Raw genomic sequence first — 20,440 nt, 5'->3', positions numbered from 1 at the left:
GCAGCAAACCTGGAAATCCCCTACCCAATGCAAGCCCTGTGTCAGAATGGGGGCTCCCAGCTCCACCAGTATCACTGATAGATAGGAAACTTTGTCACAGGAAATTTGACTGTGGTTTCTTTTGCAGACAAGGTGACATTGTCCTGCCCCCTTATTACCAACCAGAGGATGATGATGAGATGCCCTTTATCTGCTCGCTGTCAGGAGACAATGGAATTATGGGCTGTCACGAAATACCCCCACTGAAGGAACGAGGCCATGAGTGTTGTTTGGACAAGGATGATTACTATTATTACAATTCAGTCCGGCAAGGGTTCAATATCAGTGGCATGTGTGTGAACTGGAACCAGTACTACAATGTGTGCCGCACTGGCAATGCCAACCCGCACAAGGGTGCCATCAACTTTGACAACATTGGGTATGCCTGGATTGTGATATTTCAGGTAAGTCTGAGTTACCCTCCTTACAATGCTCAAGCTTATTTTTCTGTTTTTCAAACTCAGTCCTTCTGGGCTCCAATGGTAGTTTCCACAGGATGTGACAGAGGTGCAAAATAAAGGACCTGGTAACTCTCCTGGTAAGGGAGACAGCTCACACACTAATGTGTTTGCTGAAATAAGATCCACTCTTCAGGCTGACTTGTACCAGTTTCCCCTCCAGTCCAGACAACTATAGTAAAGGAATGTTTTTTTTGTATTTTTTTTTCATTCCCAGCACACGTTGCAGATGGGAGCTAAAATCCATGCCTTTTTTCTTTTCCTCTGGCTGTACGCAGTGTCCAGTCCAAGGGGAAGAGCAACTTACTGCAGGTTTTCCCCCACTGCGATCCAGGGAAATGAACTATTTTAATGAAATATTCCTGCTGTGGACAACAATGATCTCACAGGCTTTGACAGTATGCCAGTGTCACCAAGCAATACCATGCTGATTTCCCAAAATGGAAATTTGGCTTCATTGAAATGAATTATTGTTTCTCACCTTTCTTGGGTTGCAACCATCCTGCCAGCATCTGCTTATTATGCACTGAGGAGTGAACTCTGGAATACTCCTCCTGTTTCTTTTGTTTGCCTTTGCAGGTGATCACACTGGAGGGGTGGGTGGAGATCATGTACTATGTGATGGATGCCCATTCCTTCTACAATTTTATCTACTTTATCTTGTTGATAATCGTAAGTATAAGGTTTGATGAATATCAGCAATGCAAGCTAAGAGCCGACAAAAACCAAGTCTTAGATCAACACAGATAACTGGGGAAGCAAAATTCTAGGAATCTCAGAAATCCGGATAGTTGATTTTCACCAAGAGTCTGAGGCAGGATTACATATATAGTTGTCAGCCAAGTTATTAGCTTTCACTCAAAAATATACTTAAGATTGATTTTTAAAGTTATATATGCCCATTGTAAAATAATATTCTCACTGGTAGATCTTCTTTCAAAGTAAATTACCCAAACCTAGCTTAAAAGCCATTTCATTTTCTGCCCTTCTACTTGGTCTCTGTGTACATTTTAAGCTCTTGAGTAATTTTTAAGCCATGTTGAGTGAGGAGTTTTTGGCAGCACCTGGATTTATCAGGTTCAGAGTCTCAGACTCGCATTTTGTTAGATTCAGGGTCTGTCATGCTGAATTACTTCCTCACCATGAATAAAAAGGAGCTACTGCTCCAAAAGTGTCAGCAGTCCAAAATAAACTGGCTGTGTGAGATCCCTTGTGGATGGTAGGATGGAAAGAGGAGTGTGTCAGCAATGAGAACTTAATAAGCAGTTTATGAGCCCTGTGGATTTGTACAAATGAAGTTTGAAAGTTGGTTTTCTGCAAGGATATTCATTATCAGCACCTGGGATGAGAAATATGGTGCCATTGCCTCCCTATTCCTCAGGCATCTCTTGCATAAGTGCATGTTCTTGGAGGGAAGAACCTGTTTCTAACCAGGAAGGATTTTGTTTTCATGAAGGCTCTTGCACATTGCTCACCTGGAGGACCAAATTCAAGCGTGAAATAGAAAGACATAGGATGAATTATGAGAAGTATAAAATCTGCATATAGTAGATGCAATTTAATTTCAGGTCACTGAGGAAGGACCTCAGTGCGTATTTCCAAGACCTACATACATTTGGACGGGCTGATGAACAGACCTGTCCAGGACTCCGATCTTCATCCAACACTTGTCCTATGGGGTTATGCCCTTCAAGAAATAGGATCTCTAGAAGCAGTCACCCAGTAATACTAACAGACTGACCAAGTACAGATCTAGTTTAAATTCAAGTTGGCATGCAATGGCTTGAGATAAAGTAGACTTTAATCCATCTCTCTGAGAAATTCTGCTGCCTGTACATACAGACGGTGGCCCCAAAAAAACCCCAAACCTATTGGCCCATTCAGGTCAGACAACTTACAAAAATCTTACCGTATCCTTGATTTCACCCTGCCTTATGGCCTTCTATTCCCACAAGGGAAAGACAAGGAGAGAAAAACAGAAATATGAAGTACTCACTGTGGGTTGAAGCATGAACCTGGACAGCAGAGGTGGAAATTTACCTTAAGGAATGTTGCTTTTAATTTGATGCTGGAGAGTCCCAAAGAGACAGAGATGTGATTGCACAGGATGGGGTGAAGTGGGGGGGGCATTTCCACATGCTCTGTTCTCAAGGGCGAACTGAACATCCATTGCTTTTTGTGAGTTCAGAAAATAATAATTTTCCATGAATTTTGTTCATATACTCCACAATGCAATAGATATTTAGTACCCACCTGCATTTTGACTTTGAGCAACATGGTCAGGATACCCCAATTTGTAGAATATGCAGTTAGACACAGACTTTACTCCTTGTCCCACAGCTCCAGTCTCTCCCAGAGCCAGGAAGGACTGTGCAGGGTCAGTGTTTAACCACTGGGGCACACATATCCCATCTTTTGTAGGCCAGTTCCAGAAACTGCCCTTCCCCCCGCATTTCAAACTACATTAAATTCTGTCAACATATTTTTGGTTCCTAAGTATCCTTCTAGTGCTGGTTCACATCATGTGGTTTCACAGTGATTCAAACGTTGTCTCTGAATTTGCAGGCACCGAAACCCCTCAAGCACTCCACCTGAGACGTTACTTCAGAGTGTCATTGATATTTCTAGACATTCCCTCCTCATTTTGAAAAACCATGTAGGTTTATTTCTGTCAAACACAGGAGAACATGAATCTTAGGTTACTTTGAGGACTGCTGAGAACAAAGGAGTTATATGCTAGGTGGAATATTTTATTTACCTTTGGGAGACTTAGGCCAAGGAAGTATTTAGCCTTCCTGCTACCTTCTTGGCATGTGATGCATCTTTTGCAGCACATAGCAATGCCACAGTGCAAACTTGCTATCATTTGACTGCATTTTCTCTCTGAATCTTCATATAGAAGTTATGATCCCTCTTTAAGTTTCATGGAGTACGGTGCTTCCAGCCTTTATCCTTCCCTCCTTCTCCACAGTTGAAAGGACTGGCTTTCTAAGCAGGATTGTTCTGACAGTCATATTTTAAGCCCTGACTCTTTGCTTTTCCACACACATTCTAGCCTTGGCTCAGACTTACTCTTCTGGGGCTGGACCTCTGCAGCTTCTCTCTAGAGCTGTGCTTTCATCCATGACTTCTTTCCTACAATGGTATCTGCAAACATCTACATAAGGACATTATATGCTACTGCTCATAGGACAGGAAGAAGGCTCCACCACCTGGATGTACTCCCAGCACAGTTAGAAATCCTGCACAGATGTGCTTCTTTGAGGGGAAGGTGGCTGACTGACCATGGCACTCTGAGTGGCCTTGTAGAACAGCCTGGGGAAAGCATTTTATGTTCAGCAGATTTTAAAATGCTTCCTCTTTGACCAGAGATCCCAGATGTGATATGAAGGAAGGACTGCTCCCTGTTCTTGGGTCAATGTTTCACTTGGGTTTTCTTGCTTGACGTCCAGCTGTCTCTTTCACACCTCTCCAGCTACTCAGCCTCTGCCATGGCTCCTGGACTAGAACAAGCTCTTCTGAACTCTGAGATTGGCATCTGCATTGCAGTGCTCAGAGGCTCCTTGAAGCGCTCTGTACTTACACATGTGGATAAGCTGGATATCCAGGTATAAGCAGTAAGTGTAATTGACAAATCAGGATCTGCAGCACTAGTCAGATTTTGTTAGATATTGCAGAGATGGGACTTGAACCTTGGGCTGAATGAGGCCAGGATGTGCTTTGTCAAAGCACAGCTCAGTTTCAGGGCTGAACAGGACCCTTTGTTGGGACTCAGAATCAAAGGCCTCCATCTGCTTCTCTCAAATGCTTTGACTCCATGTCTGACACTTTCTGTCTCTCTGCTCAGCCAGCTGAGATGAATCACTCAATTAAGAGCTTTCTGGGACCCTTCCTGTCCATCTCCTAGCTGGGAGGCAGTGCCAAGCTCAGCAAAGCCTGAGAGTTTATGGACTTGCATGTGGTTTTAAGGATTAACCAAGCTAATTGCTTTGTGGTTTATATTCCTAGCTAAATGATAAAGACTGGGGAGCAGTTGCCATATCCAGTTCTCTCACTCCCCCACGTTTTGTTCGTCTTGTGGGAGGTGGCAGCAATTGGTGCCTGTGAGGACAGGGCTCAGTGAGGTGAACCTGAACTCCACTCCAAATTCAACCCTAGGCTAACAATGCGGTCCCGGTGTGGGCATCTCAGCCCTCAGCTCTTCCTCTTGTGGCCTAGAGAGAAGATGTTGCAAACCCTCATTGCTTGCTTTTTGGGAGTTGTGGGAAGTTGCAAAGTACAGGGTGGTGTCACAAGTATTGTTCCAGAAATGCTCATGCAGCTGGTGTCCATCTCCCTGCCGTGCCTCACTCAGTGTGAGCTGAGGGACAAAACCAAAAGGGAAAGCCCGGATGAGTATCATGTTACTGAGGAGAGTGAATCAAAGAATTTGGATTCCCAGTAATATGCTCATCAGTTAAAATAAAACATGCAGGACATCACAGACTAGGGAAAATGTTGGGTGAAGGCAAAGGAATCTGAATGAGGCATTATTTTAATTTTCAAGGCTGCATGCAGAAGCTGAAGGGACAATAGGCTGAAATATGGAGAGAGAGAAGGGCTCCATGATGAAGGGAAACAACAGCTTTTAAGGGTGCTGAGGGGAGGATGGGAGAAAAAAAAGCCCTTTATTTTGAGATACTTTATTGTCCTTATGTTGAATCTGGTTGGAAAGAGCTTCATGTTTCAAAGGGTTATTGAGATGCTGGCAGGGACACCTCCCCTTTGGACAAAGGACATCTGTGTCCAAGAGAAAGGGTCACCCAGAAGGACAAGCTGGTCAGGGGGGCAGTAAAGGCTATGAACTGAGGGAAAGGTTGCTTAGATAGATAAAACAAGCTCTGAGGTACTTGCTGCAATAAACCTTTTTTCCATTCATAAGCACTGGGGTCAGGTTATCACCTCCTTTTCCTGTTCTGTCCTCTTTGCTGGAAAGGCTTTACAAGAGAGGAGACATGTGAAGACAAGGGCAGGGCTGAATACTGCTCTCCGTCAGAGCTGTTTGCTTGCAAAGGAGGGACAGTGAGGTGGGACTGGGTCCTGCATGGGTTCATACAGGAGAAACTGGTGCCAGAATGCCCTTTAGCAGGGATGCTCCCAGGTCCAGGAGAAGCAGAAATCTTGATCTGGTGTTTCATCTCCTCCCAGGGGCTGCCTCACAGAGTCTGTTTTAGAGCACTGCAGATGCATAGTCCTTCTTCAGAGTTTAGGCTCTGCATTTTATCAATGCTGTTGACACAGCTCTGTAGGGAGTAGGCACCAATCAAGGTGTCATAGCTTTTGAAAATTATTTTGAATGTAGTTACCAGGCCTTTTATGTATGAAATTCTCATCATATTGAAGTCCAGGATTTATCCTCTGTCTATCAATGGATAAATCTCCTAGTGGAAATAAATTTCTAATTTCATGATATATAACACAGAGTGAGTTTATTTTGCCTCCAGAATTCTCAGCACAAAGAAATCCTTGCTCCATTTTATAAATAGGAAAACTGAGGTTTAAAAGGAACATGCAAGCTGTAAATTAGGCCTGGTAGACATTTCAGCTTCTGTATGGAGAACAGGGAGAACTTGGGCATTTTGTTTGCTCTTTCTAAGAAATTAGGAGTGTATTTTTTACAGTTTTTGTGTTTGAAATGAGAAGCCTATGTAGACCAGAGGACAAGTTAAAGAAGAGCTAATATGATATGTCTTGTATCAGAAGAATAGAAAATAAGCAAGGAAGCATGGCTTTACCAGACAGTTATGTGTCCTTCTAAAAGTTGTTTGACTTTGTAAAATCGTTTTTGATTTCAAAAGCTCCCTCATTTCAGGGAAGTCCCATCTCCCTGTATGGAGAATTAAGGTAGAAATGATAGGAATCAATAATATGCCCTAAGTATACTAGAATATCATTAAAATGGTCCAAAAATACTGACATTTCTTCCAAGAGGTGAAGACTATAAATGGCAGTGCATGATTTTTCTAGTGGTAAGCAGGGTAGAAATCAACAAAACTGGTTCTCTGTCTCCTACCTTCTGTTTAACACAAAGAAGGGGCGGGGGGGAAAAGTCCAGCTTTCATCAAACCCTTTGCATGTAATTTATAAGTGGTTTGCTAAGGGTCCCAAAACCTGCCAAAAGTTGGACCTGTTTACTGAATTTCAATGCATAGCTTTAAATTCTGCATGGAAATTATGTTGAGTGAGCTCTCAAAAACAAGCTCATGCACTCCTGGTATTCTCTGAAACCTCTTCTCCATATGCAGACAGATTCCCACTCCTCTGTCTACCTCCATTTACTTTCCCCTCCTCTCTCTTCTTACATTCCCTCTCCCACATGTTCTTTTTCATGCTGATGTTGGTCCCTTCTCCTTGGCTGCTAGGTGGGCTCCTTCTTCATGATCAACCTGTGCCTGGTGGTCATCGCCACACAGTTCTCAGAGACCAAGCAGCGGGAACACCAGCTGATGCAGGAGCAAAGGGCCCGGTACCTCTCCTCCAGCACCGTCGCCAGCTACATGGAGCCGGGAGACTGCTACGAGGAGATCTTCCAGTACGTCTGCCACATCCTGCGCAAGGCCAAGCGCCGCAGCCTTGGGCTGTACAACAGCGTGCAGAGCTGGCGCCACGGCCACGTGCAGGAGTCTGGCGACGCCAAACCTGGCGTGAACAGGAAAAGCCAGAGGCACTACAGTAAGGATTGCGTGGGTAAAGCTGGAAATGCCAGTGGTGGAAATGTGAGAGTAAATGGGAGCATCTCCATGTGCCAGCTTTCCAAAGGACCTGTGCCTACAAAGCACAGAATTAAAATTAACATTTCCCATTGAGCGTGGCACCATGGCCAGTACACCAGACCGGCAAGGTGGGGGTGACTGGCAAAAATGGGAACGAAACAGGGCTGGCCGGCAGAGAGCATGGATTATCCAGAGACCATAAAGAGATAAAGATGCTGAGGCATGCAATGGGCTCCATGTCTAGTATAGCCAGGTAGCAGTTTGGGAGAGAGAAGAGTTAGGGGATATAACAAAGTGGGGCAAAAGATTGGACCTGATGGCACAGCAGGTCCCCCAGAACTCTCCTCCCAAAGCGAGTTGCTTCCAGACCTCAGGACAGAGGCAAAGAGAGCTGAATTACAATAAGGTATCACCTGAACCTAAGGAGTGATGCCGAAGAAATCTGGTTGATATGCAAGGACAACGGAGACAATTTCTCCTGACGGCAGCACATGCTGCTGTGTAAAATTAGACATAAGATATAATTTAAATTTGGTTCCTGGCTGGAAGAGCCACTGTAAAAATGGATTTATAGAGTTAGTATTAACTGCCTGCTGATGCCTTTCCCAAGTTATGCTCCATAAACAAGCAAAAAGGCAGATTTTCCTTCAGCGTGTTTTGCATACTCAGACCTCCATTTTCTTCACTTGCTAGGAGAAAAAGTTTCTGCAGGCTTCATGCACTGCGTTAATGAAATAATTGCTTCATTTCCCCTAGTGTCCATTTGATCTTCCAGGCCAAAATGGAGGATCAAGGAACACAAATTTAGATTTCTCACTGAAGTCGAGGGATCTGTTCTTATTCATAGTGCACACTGTCAGGAGGAAGTGTTCATGTGTTACCTCTTCTGGCTTCTTGGATTGCTTTGCTAATGTAGTTTCTCTAATTTAGAGAGTTCTGTTCAGTCTGAGGGTTCTTAGACCCCCCTTGCTGCAGTTCAGGTGAAAAGCAGCTCTTGTGACCATTTCCCCCCTCAAGTCCCACTTAACACAAGCTAGTGAGTCTCAAGCTATGATTTCTGCATAAGACAAAGCAGTTCTTTCTCTGATGGATGTGAACCCTGTCCAGCCTCATCACAGTCAAGCTGAACAGTACTGTGTGTTTTGGAGACACAGTCAGCATAGAGCCCCCAATGGCAACAACTTCTATTGCTGCCCTTGAGATGATGTGGCAGTGTTCAATCATCCTCACAGGTAAAAAGCCCAGTTACCCTGTTTAAATACCCAGAAGCCCAAACAGATGTCCACTTTGAATGTCTTTTTCATATCCTCCTTCTTTAAGCAGCACCATTTCTCTTTCCAGGGCTTTGCCAGCAGCACAACTCTCTTGGCTGCCCTCCTCAGGGCTTAGTCCAGCCCATTGCTGTGACAGCAACCTCTGATCCCACCAACTGCCCCCGGTGCCACAGGGAAGAGCACGAAGCATCCAGGCTCTCAGTCCTGGATAGTACTGGATCAGACCAGGAGGATGAAGGAGGCGGTGAAGGGGAGGGAGAAGGCAGCCAAGAGGACCAGGGTGCCTCAGTACTGGAGGAGGTGGAAGAAGGAGGACGGCTGAAGCTCTGCCATGATGTGTGGCGAGAAGTGAGGGTCAAGCTTCGAGTGATTGTGGATAGCAAGTATTTCAACCGTGGGATCATGATTGCAATCCTAGTGAACACCATCAGCATGGGCATTGAGCACCATGAACAGGTAAAGCACCTCAGGGCACAAAGTGGGCAGTGTGGACTGCTGAGTCCTGCTGGGGGTTATGGCCTTGCTAAGCAGCTGATGCAACTTGATGGAGGCAGAGACTGAGCAATTTGGACTTCAGACTGCAGCACAGATGGTCCCAGCATGACTTTGGAGAAAGCCTCAGAATCTTGCGGGGTCTCTTACTTCCTTATACCTGTACTTAATTGCTTTCTCTCTCTCTCTCCATGTATTTTCCTCTTGCCTCTTTTCAGTGCCTCTCTTTTCCTCCTCCCTGATCATTCATTCCACTGATTTTCTTTTTTGGCCTGTCTCTACTTTCTGTCTGCTTCACTCTCTGTCGTCCTTGTCTCTTCTATCTTCTTCATCTCTCTCACTCATTTCTCTCTTCATTAGCTTACTGAATCCTAAGTCTATTTGGTTAATTTAATGTGCCCTCTGGGGATGTCACAGGCACTTCACCAGCATCTCAATTCAAATCCATCAGCTTGCCAGCCTTCCCAATATAATTAAGAGATGTCTGAGCACATTCTATCTATACAAGAAGGCTAGGAAAGGCACCACCTCCAGTCTCCAGTAATTTTGTGGATCTCCAGTAATTTTGTGGAATCAGGCTGCTTGAGGCTCTTCTTTGCCCTGAGAGTAAGAAGTGATAGGTCAGACACAAACAGCAGGTGTGGGCACAGGCTTGACTTTCACACCAGTAGTTTGCCGGCAGCTCTGAGTCAGCCATGCACTTTATCCTAATGACAGACTTGTGGGATGGAGAGGAATTGTGTGCCCTTATTTTATAGCTGGGAGAGACTGTGTCTGCACTGTGATGTGCAGTGCCAGTGTCAGAGGGGGTTAAGCACGTCCATGACCTTGCATCTGCATTGCTGGTTGGTAGCTCTGCTGCACTTTGCATTGAATAGTCCATGCTATACCTCCTCATCTCAGATCTATGCTGCTAGTCTGAATGTGACCAAGATTCACTCCATGTCTCTGCCCAGATCACAAAATAATAGATTGCTGCTGAGATGCTGACTCTATTGAAGCTCTGGAGCCAAGGTGAAGTCTTATCCTGAACACAGTCTCAGGCAGCAAAGAGACAGGCAGTGAGCCTAGTTCAAGCAAGGCACTCAGATTTGTCCTGTGATGTAACAGGATGAAGATACCTTGAGACCCAGAGTACCTTAAATTCCCTGTTTGAGGCAACACAGTGTCTGAGCCAGAATTTGAAGCCTCAGATGTCTGCATCCCACTCACATATCAAGCTTTAGACCAATTTTCAAAGCCCAGTGAGTTTCTGATACAAGGCTGTGACACCTTAATTTGATCTCAGAATTCAAAACTGCACTGGATGTTTCAGTACCACAAAAATACTGGCAGGAGCTCAGAAGAGAGGAGAATGAAGAAGATGTTGGAGGGGTTGACTCATGGGAATAGATAAAAAAGAACCTATCACATAGCAGAGAGATGACTAAGGGCTGGAGCCCAGGACAATTTAAAAATTGCCCACTGATATTTTTAAGATGTGATCACCAAGTGGTGAGAGCCATTGTTCATCCTGGTTTAATGGACACAGCATGAATAATAGTTTGACAGAGGAATATTTGAGCTGTGGGTAGAGCATTCACTCTCATGTTCTGGCTATTGTATGTGCAGATTTAAGCCCTTCTAGGATGCCTCTGCTGTGTTTGTACAGCCTGCAGCAGAGTATGATCTGCCTCTGCAGCCTTGGGGTTTCTAGTAGGAGGTTCTTAATGATAGTTCTTAAAAATGTACTATCACTTTTTATCCATAAGTAACTGGGAAAAGCTTATGACCCTGCATGCTGTTTCTACCAGAAGAGCTGTCAGCCAAACTGATCATAACTGAAAAATGCGGTGCAGCCTGTTTATTCAAAATCTGTACTGAATTCTGTTTTCCTGGCACAAGAAGACAAAAACATATTCAGACCGTACCATGAATTTTGGGTTCTTTTCAGTCAGCAGTTAACTCAGAAGCACATAGACATTTGTACCTTCCTTTGCTCTCCTTCAGTTTTTTTCAAACCATGCCATCAGTACATCTTAGGTTGGTGCTCCACAGCCTACTTTTTTCTCCTTCCTTTCTCTTTTTCCTGTTGTCTTTTCTCCCCAAAGCACAATTTTTTTCACAATTTTTCACAGAGTGAAATCCAGCAAAGCCCCTCTGCCCACAAGGATCTGTGATTTGCAGGGTCCTATGACCGTCCTATGACTGAAGAAGCTTCTGTTGCTTTAGCTACTTCATCATATGGGTGTCTTCCAACCCAGAGCTGATGCCTATAGAGACTTCTTGAGCCTTTATTTTCTGGTACACGGGATATCACAAGCCCAGCCTCTTTCTGGGGACATACCTGGCTGGGCAGCTCATGGCATGTGTGTCAGCACCTTGCCACTCCACTTTTCATGGGCTATACACCAGCAAGCTGACCAAAGCACCTACAACCATCAGGTTAAGGGGTGAGGCACAAGTTTCAGGAATATAAACACAGGAACCCAAGGGACAGAGCACACACGTGAGTGTTGCCTGGTCTTGACCAACAGACAGAAAGAACTAAATCTAAACTGTTTGTTATAATTCAGGGGTTTAATATTCACAGTGTTTTTCACAGTGTTTTTCTTCCAGGAGACTTAACCTCAACAACTCAAATAACTTTACTCATATTCAAATCACCTTGGAATGTGGCTTCATTTAGCTTTTTCATCCAGTCCGTCATCCTGTCCTGATTGTGTGGCCAAGGTAGTTTCCATCTGCATGTATATTTCTTGTGAGGGAAATCAGCTCATTTTAGGAGAAACTGCACTTCTATGAGCCATTTTTAATCCATGATCTTATAACAAGATATAATTTGTAGATAGCTACCTTTATTCAAATCCACCAGTATGCAATATAAAATGTAATATTCTCAGTATTAGGCCTTCAGATATTGCTGAGACATTGTATAAGCCAAACCCCATCACTTCAAGCTTTGTCCTTCTTGAAATAGTTTTTGCAGTTCTTCAGATCTACCTCTATTTGGAAATGTCTATTTTTAAAATCCAGCGTAGAAAATATTAGATTCTTGTGGCTGTCTAGAAGAATCCTTTTAAGAGGCTTACGTTTTTCTTAATATTCACAGTTGGTCTGGTACTTCTGACTTTTCTTCCTTATTCAGCATGAGGATGAAAAGCTTGTCCCAGCTAAATGTCCCAGACTGCCTTTCTCATCATGTATTTCTTGAATGGCCTGTTGGACCCAAGCCTCTCTGCCATTAGCAGCCATTTTAGACAACTGCTGAGTGACTGGGTTTATCTTCTCCAGTATCTACTTACAGTTTTCCTTCATACATCAGATCACAACTTTGAGGTTTCTCTGTGTGAATTAGATGATGAGCCCCAGATGGGTACTGATCCACTAGACCCATCCTGTGGATCAGTACCTTCATATCCTTTAGCCTGTGTGATTTCACTTTATACCAGCATTTATTGCATTCACAAATTCATATTTTACAGTTATTGCTTCCCTTTTTGTTATTTACTCCTTGTCAGAAACATTCAGCAAATGTCCGAGTCAGCTCATCCTACTGACATTTAGTGAGGATGGAACAGTCTCCGTGGAGTAGTAGATGAAACCGTGCTACTTCAGCCTTGTAGAACCAGAGTATAACAATCATGTAATCCTGCATTGGCTGTGGGGTGGTGATTAAACTTATGTAAAAGTTGGTATGTTCCATAGCTGATTTCTATGGCTCTTTTAATTATTGCCAAGTGACTTTGAAATTGAGAGTAAAAATAGGCAGGCTGGAGAGACCACTTTATGGAATATTTATTTTTCATGTTCTCATCACAGAGGCAGAGATGTGTAGGTTTGGTAGGGCTTGTCTGCATAGATCACATCAATTACTCTTCAGTTTCTAGACAGTTGCAAATTCTCCTGGTTAGGAGAAACTTTTCCTGCAGAGGCTTCATGGTGATCTGTATTTTCTTAGCCATTCCTATGATACAGGAGTTTCTGTCTGCTGCCAGATAATGGACTAATATTTTCAGTCAGATCTGGCAAAAGCGCTCCAAAGTTAGTAAGAAATTGAAAGGGAGAAAAGAGCTGAGCTGCTGCCCTCTATTGCCCCAGCTCTAGTTTCTGATCATAGGACAGGTGTTCTGAAGTAAATCTGAATCATATATTTTACTCTCAGTATTTGATCTACATTGTTAGAGATGAAGGACTTTATTCCACAAAGGTGTGAATTAGATCGTTTCATGGATCTGGAAAGAGATCCATACACAGAATAGATTGACTATTCTGGTTTAGACACTGCCTCTGGGCATGCCTTGTCCCCTGGGATCTCTGCCCCTTCAGGCCAACTTCCTTACCTCAATACTCAGCTCCATAATTATGTTCAAGTTTCACTTCTAGTGTGATGGGTAAATCAGTCTGTCCTGTCTTGGCAATGTCAACAGACTGCTTGTGGGGAGATTTCTGGTATTCCTTTCTTTTTCTTGGACTAAAGTAGCCTTGAGGTAATTTCTTTCCTTGGGGATGCTTCAGTTAACAGTTTCTAAGTAAACCTGGGAGGAGGAAGGGTTTAGATGATGAATGCCTGAATGCTGTCTGTGCGAGCGTGGGGAGACCTCACAATTGCAAGGTGACATGTCTACTGTGTTGGAGAGCCCATGTGTTGGTAGGAAGAAAAGGAGAGAAACATTTTCCCCCTGTTTGCTTGTCCCCTTTATCAAGTTCACGCTTCCCTGGCCAGAGAAGAGTCCCCTGCACCAGCTGTGTCCCAGACACCTGCCTCATCCATTGTCACTCACAGCCACACCGCCCTAGGAACAAGGACATTGCCACACAGGACACAACCCCTGGTGAACCTCACTCTGAAGCCTTGGCCCCCAGCTGATGGCTCTTTGCAGTCTGTCAAAGTAGCTGTATCTCCAGAAACTGCTCCAATGCTGGGTCTGCCTTAGTGCCTCTCCATCTGGCTCTTCACTATCACCTTTTTTTTCTATTTTCCCTGAGTTAATTTCTTTTGTGTTGCTCTTCCTTTCTCAGCATTTACTTCTTTCCTACACTGTTTAAAACAACTCTTTCAATCTCTCTTGTGGGTGCTAGTACATTTAATTTTTTTCCAGCTTTGCTTTTTGATTTCTCTTTTTCTGCTTTTATGCTTTTATCTCTGTCCATTTCTTCTTCTTCTTCTTCTTCTTCTTCTTCTTTTTTTTTTTTCTTTTTTTTTCCCCTCTTCCCCGTCTTTCCTGTCCCTCTCTCTAGGAAGGATCCTTTGCTGGGGTTGATTGATGGTCCATCAGAAACAGATTAATGGCTGAGGATTGACTAGAGAAACAGATATCAAGGAGGGAAGGAGAGACAGAGGAACAGGTGATCTTTTCCACAGGCAAGATGCAAGCATGGTTTTTCAAACATCAGTTGCTCCCTACAAGAGCACAAGAGAGTATACAGAAAGCAGAGAGGAGGATAATCCACCATCATAAACTGATGCTTTTTTGCATTGCTTATTTTCACTGACATAATAATTTGAGTCAGACTGATACTGGCATCTCAGTTTAACCTCATGTTCTCAGCAATTGTTGTTACTGCTGGGTCTCAGTGAAGTGATCTTCATCTCTCCCTTCCCACATGCTCATTCCTTCTCTCTTCTCTTATCTCCACTCCTTTCTATCATTTTCAGGGTGGTTTTGCTATTCAGATGTAACTATGGATGGAAATTGATCCACCTCCTTTTTTTTTATTATTTTTTTTTATTTTAAAGACATAGACTATTTTAATAAAAAGCTGCAATGAGAAGTGCAAGAAATTAACAAAGCCAGAGATGTGAGAAGTTTTCTGTTCATTTGTTCACCTGGAAGGATCTTGGTCCCTGGGGGCCTCAGAGCAGGGGTTAAAGCAGACCCCAGCTTCAGGCAGAGAGCCAGAACCAGAACTGCATTCCTCCCTCACATCCCTTTCCACCAGCAATATAAGTAACAGGGATGGCCAATGAAAAGGCCACCCTTCGACAAGACAGCAATTTTGCAGACCATGGGGAGAGACCATGATTAGTACCTCGTGGGTACTAATATTGATTTAATGCTAAAAATATTGGCTCTGACCTGCAGGGACTCACTTTTTTGTTTCTGCAGTGCCAGGAATGTCTGTCTGCTCTTGCTCTCAACAACAAGCATTTGTAGTTTTCTTGTTCCCACCCATTTTATGTGACACTTGAAAGAGTGTCTTGATGGCCAGGCATAGCTCAGACCAATGCAAAGGAAGATGCACCCTCTTTATTTTTCAACAGTCATCTTGTGTCATTCTTGGATTTTTCACCTTGTACACTTGCCTTTCTCGTCTTGCTGTCCATTCTTCTGTATTCTTCATGCTGTCCTCTCTCTTTCCCTTACAGGTAAGTTTTAGCAGTGTGGTCCACCTTGCTGTTGTCTTGTCTAGTTTGATATTTTCTTGGGTAATTATTGAGACCACTCTGAGGACAGAGGCGTAAGACTTATGGAGCTAGACCAGGAAACTAATGCATACCAAGGCTTTTGGTGGAGAAATGAGGAGAGAAAAATGAGGAAGTGAAAAAAATAGAGGGGAAAGGGGCAGATTAGTACAGTGACATTTAGAGGAAGATTGGGAACTGTTTTCCTGTCATTTAAATGTTTTCAAAATTTCAGGGAAAAAAAAAGAAAAAGTGACTGTGAAAACCTCAGAGGAAGAAATTCTTGAAGGAAGAGATTGACTGCAGATCAGCCAATTTTGCTCTCCTTCAAGAAATACTCAAGTTCTTTGCACAAAATAAAGCAGCCTGTATCCAGGGGAATGGGATATGGGGTGGGATGTAGGAGATGCTTGGTCAGCCTTGGCTGTGTGAATGGCTGTGAGGATCCTGATCACCTCTAGTCAAAAAAAACAAAACAAAACAAAAAACAAAAAAACAAACAACCAAAAAAAAAAAAAAAAAAAAACCAAAACACCCCCCAAAACAAAAAAAAAAAAACCAAAAACAAAAACAAAAAAAACCCCACCAGGGATATAATCTATGATGGAGGTAGAAAATCTGCAAAGGAATTGGAGTGCAAATGTTGCTATCCAGGTCCACTCTAGTCTCACCCATGGAAATTTGCAACTCCCTACAAGCCCTGTTCCCTGGGAAGGTTAACACTTTATTTCCCATAATTTCAGGGCTCTTTCAGTTCTGACTCTGAATTTTCATTCTCTCTAGCCAGAGGAATTGACCAACATCTTGGAGATCAGCAATGTTGTCTTTACAAGCATGTTTGCCCTGGAGATGATCCTGAAACTTGCTGCTTTTGGTCTCTTTGATTACCTTCGCAACCCGTACAACATCTTTGACAGTATCATCGTCATCATCAGGTGACAAGAGCCTTGGGGATCAGCTGAAATACACACAGAAAAAATGAAATGTGAAATGTGACATACACATAGAGTACCACAGAGCTTGCACACTTTTTCAAAAAGGATTTAGCAGCTACACTGAGAGGAGCTGGACTGATGCAAGCTGGCCAAGGATTGGAAGACCAAGATGTCTTTTCCCAATACTTGGTGTTGGTGCTATGCAAGCCAGACAGAATTTCTGTCCCTCAGTTCTCTCCTCTACAGAGTAGAGGCAATTGCAACTGCCTTGTTAAGTTCACAACAAATATTAGCAGTGAAATATTTTGAAAATGCACAAATTGAAGATGTTACAAACGTTTAAAGTGTGATAGAAGAACTCGTCTTGCTGGAATTTAATACTGCCAGCCTTTCTTCATTCCTGAAAACATGTACTGCCATGTTCGTGTTCTCACAGCATAAATGCAGCTTTCAACATACAAGGATAAGCCTGTAATTCATACTTCTGTCTTGCTCAGAAAGATTTTCTCTCTCACCCCTTTGCACTGCCAATGCCAAGGTGAAGACTTAGTAATGTTATTCCTCATTTTCTTCTGTTTGTTTACTTATCTTTTGTTTTGTCCCTCACACTTCCTGTGCCTCTCTGGACCACAGCATCTGGGAGATCATTGGCCAGGCAGATGGGGGCCTCTCTGTGCTGAGGACATTCCGACTCCTCCGGGTTCTGAAGCTGGTGCGTTTCATGCCAGCACTGCGCCGCCAGCTTGTGGTGCTGATGAAGACTATGGACAACGTAGCCACCTTCTGCATGCTCCTCATGCTCTTCATCTTCATCTTCAGGTAAGCAGGCAGTCACCTCACAGTGTTCTGGAGTCTGGCTCATGGGGACAGCAGATTCAGAGCATGACTGCATAACTCATCTTGCCCATTGGTCCAGGCCAACACAGCACTGACAAACATTTGTTTTTTTCATAAGGGCTGAATTTGCTCCTGCCTTAAATTGGATTCAGCAGCTGAGGATTTTGGCCTGGATGGGGCAGTGAAATGCTGACATTAACCAAATGCAGACATTAAGCATATGTCCCATTGCAGGATAGGTGAAGTCTCCTGCTAATCAGCACTAGCTACAGAAACAGTTCAGTCTAGAGGTTGACTCTGGTAGAAGAGCAGCAGGAAGCAACCAAGAAAGTTTGTCTGTGCATGCTATGGATGCCCTGATAGCAAGATGAAGACACATGAGAGCAAAAAGGACAATAGAGGGAACAGATCTGCCTGGCAGGTGGGAGGGAATATATGAACTCTGAGTCAGCACAGATGGAAAACAAATTTTTGGTGACCTACAGGGTTGCAGTATGTAGTTCCTTCTTCACAGATAGCTCCCAGTAGTCTAATTGCATTGTTGTAGCCCTTGCTGCTGTGATGTTGCATTAGATTTTCAGGAGAAAATAATTGCTCTGATGAGTTCATTGTGGTGGAAGAGATATTTATATCTGACATCATCTTGTTCCAAAGTATCCTGGGAATGCACATCTTTGGTTGCAAGTTCAGCCTCAGGACAGACACAGGAGATACAGTTCCTGACCGGAAGAATTTTGATTCCCTGCTGTGGGCCATCGTCACTGTCTTCCAGGTGAGCCCACTTTGCTCTCTCTTGATGCGATGCCGGAGAAACCCAGCTAGCTCACGCTCTCCGGCACACGCCGAGATTGGCCGTCTCTGTGCTGAATCGGGCTCAGGTGGCAGTGGAGCAGAGCTGCCAAATACCACGGCAGCGGGGCTGCTCTCTATGGCTGTCAATTGTGATGCGCCGTGGATCGGAGTAAAGAACAGGGAGAGGGTCTCTCATGTGCTTCTTAAAGGATTTATTCCCCAAGGGGTGCAGTGATGAGAAAACCCAAAAGCCTGCAGTTTGCATGGTCTTTTAAATGGGGGAGGAATGGGGAGAGGATACAATTCTTCAACCAAGAAGGGGTACAACAGGGAGGGGATTGAGGAGGGACTCACAATATGACAACCTATAGGGAAGACAAGGGGAGTGGAAAGGGTCACATGGACCAACAGGATGTTGAAGAATAGGGGAATTCAAGGGTGGAGTATAGGCAGGGGGTAGGGACAACAAGGATTGACAGGGAACTCTCTGGAACTAAGGGAAGGGATTAGGAAGGATTGGGGTAACAGGTGGGTCTAGGGGGTGAATAACAGCTGGGCAAGGGAGGAGAAAACCTGGGATAAAACCAAACATATTGGGGGAAAACAGGAACAAACTCTTGGGAGGATAACTTCACAATAACTTAACAAAAACACAGCACCATGATATGGGTGGTCCAGGGCAAAGTGAAGAGGATCAGGAGATGCTTTTTCCTCACTGAGGAGCTGTAATGGTTTTAATTTGTAACTGGGCAGAAACGCCATTTTAATGTAGTGGTTTCACGTTTGCCAAATTTTGGTTGCCAAATTTAGTGTAGTGGTCCTAGTGTTTATTCTCTTTTTGTGGGAGAAAGATTAGGAGAAAAGCAAAGCAGGCTCAAGCTTAAAAATAAACAAATAGTTTAATTAATACATACTGAAAGAATGGAAAAAGAAAGTTGGGAAAAAAAAACAACAAAAACCAAAAGAGAATGAAACTCCAAAAACACTCTTCCCTCCTGCTACAAACTCTTAACTTTCCTACAAAATAACATAGAGAGACACAACCTGTGATTTTCAGTCAGTTTCACCATTTAAACATAATCTTTTATCGCTTTGGGAGAGGCGTCTCTCTAGAGTACCATGGAGACACTCACCACAAGACAAAAACTGTCTGGTGGCTTCCAATGTCACAAATCTGCAACCGCATGGAATTTTTGCAGATTGTGCAGTCGTACCCATTAGCAGCCTTTCCTCTGGCTACTCATGGGCCTCTCAGTGTATTTGGGGTACTGTTTAAGAACGCTTCTTGTAGTACAAAACAAGGATTCTCTTCTTCTATCTCTAAAATCGTCTCTATCTCAAAAGAAATAAAGACCTCCTTTTACCCAAGGAGCCGAGCGCTTCAAATCACTTTCTCTCTAAAATCAACTTTGTCTCAAAGGCTGAGAGTTCCTTTTAACCCAGGAGCGAGGGCTTTAAGGTTGTCAATTAAACCTCAATCATATCAGGCCCCAATTTTGATTAGAACTAGCATTACCGCAACAACATTAAGATATTACAAGGAGCAGTCCATTTCTCTGTAGTTTACCGCAGAGAAGTCCGGTTAAAAATGTGCACTTCCTCGATCCCATTGTCCAATAATATTATCAGTTCTTTCACTCTGATCCACTGACTTCACGCAGTGTCTTTTTTACGTGTGCTCTGTCCCTTTCTTCTCTCTCTCAGGGAAGGGTTAGGCCTGAGAAGCTTCTTGTTGCCAAGAAAGGGTTAAATCTGCCCAGGCCTGCAGCGGCCATGTGATTCTCTGCCCTGGGCTGCAAGGCTGTGGAGACGTAAAGCCGTGCTGATGGGAGAGGCTGGTGGATGTCCTCCTTTCCACCCCTCAGTCTCATTTAGGGTGGCTCAGCTCAGAGTTGTTATGAAGCTGCAGGTTTTCTTTCTCTGCTGCCAGTGGCTATTAAGCCGGGCCATGGCTTGGCCCCCTCTGCCGCAGCCCCGAGCACGTGGCCAGCATTGCCGAGCTGCAGCTTCCCCTCTCCCCTGCCAGCAGCCTGGGGAAAGGGGCTCGGCCAGGCCGGGCTGCTCCCTGTGCGGGCAGCAGCTCCCGGAGGCCTGGCTGGGCCTGGCCTGGCCTGGCCGCCCAAGGGCAGCGGGGCCTGAGCCGGGCCCTCCTCTGCTGCCCATCATGTTACCTGTGACTGACCCAGAAGCAAAAGAGTGACCTGCAGAGAATCAGGGTTTATATGGGTACTTCCCAAAGTTGCATTTGACATTCTCAGTGGTCAAAACAGATGCAAATATCCCAAACTAGCCTTCTGATAGGTCCCTGTCCTTTCTAAAGCAATTCCAAGGTCCTGGGAGGGGGAAAAAACACTTGATATTCCTCCATAACTAAAAATCTTTGCCAGCCCATGACAGGAACATTGCACTGACTCCTGACAGCACAAAATGTTGTGGCGGAAGAACAATTGCATGTTGGAACCAAATGACTGGTGTA

At 44.1% G+C, this 20,440-nt stretch overlaps 1 protein-coding gene across 4 annotated transcripts in view; it reads left to right on the top strand.

Annotated features, from left to right (window-relative positions):
* The window catches only part of CACNA1I (calcium voltage-gated channel subunit alpha1 I), a 196,664-nt gene that overhangs the window by 137,839 nt on the left and 38,385 nt on the right, over nucleotides 1–20,440 (top strand). For all 4 annotated transcript variants that reach the window (XM_040062451.2, XM_058420267.1, XM_040062453.2 and 1 more), the window contains 7 exons: nucleotides 128–443; nucleotides 1,077–1,169; nucleotides 6,899–7,208; nucleotides 8,591–8,979; nucleotides 16,184–16,335; nucleotides 16,969–17,154; nucleotides 17,827–17,944. In XM_040062451.2, the coding sequence (XP_039918385.1) occupies nucleotides 128–443; nucleotides 1,077–1,169; nucleotides 6,899–7,208; nucleotides 8,591–8,979; nucleotides 16,184–16,335; nucleotides 16,969–17,154; nucleotides 17,827–17,944 (1,564 nt within the window). The remainder of the gene's footprint in view (nucleotides 1–127; nucleotides 444–1,076; nucleotides 1,170–6,898; nucleotides 7,209–8,590; nucleotides 8,980–16,183; nucleotides 16,336–16,968; nucleotides 17,155–17,826; nucleotides 17,945–20,440) is intronic.

The sequence above is a fragment of the Hirundo rustica genome, chromosome 4 (assembly GCF_015227805.2).
Source record: "Hirundo rustica isolate bHirRus1 chromosome 4, bHirRus1.pri.v3, whole genome shotgun sequence".
Taxonomy (NCBI): Eukaryota; Metazoa; Chordata; class Aves; order Passeriformes; family Hirundinidae; genus Hirundo; species Hirundo rustica.
This window is presented reverse-complemented; position numbering and strand designations above follow the sequence as displayed.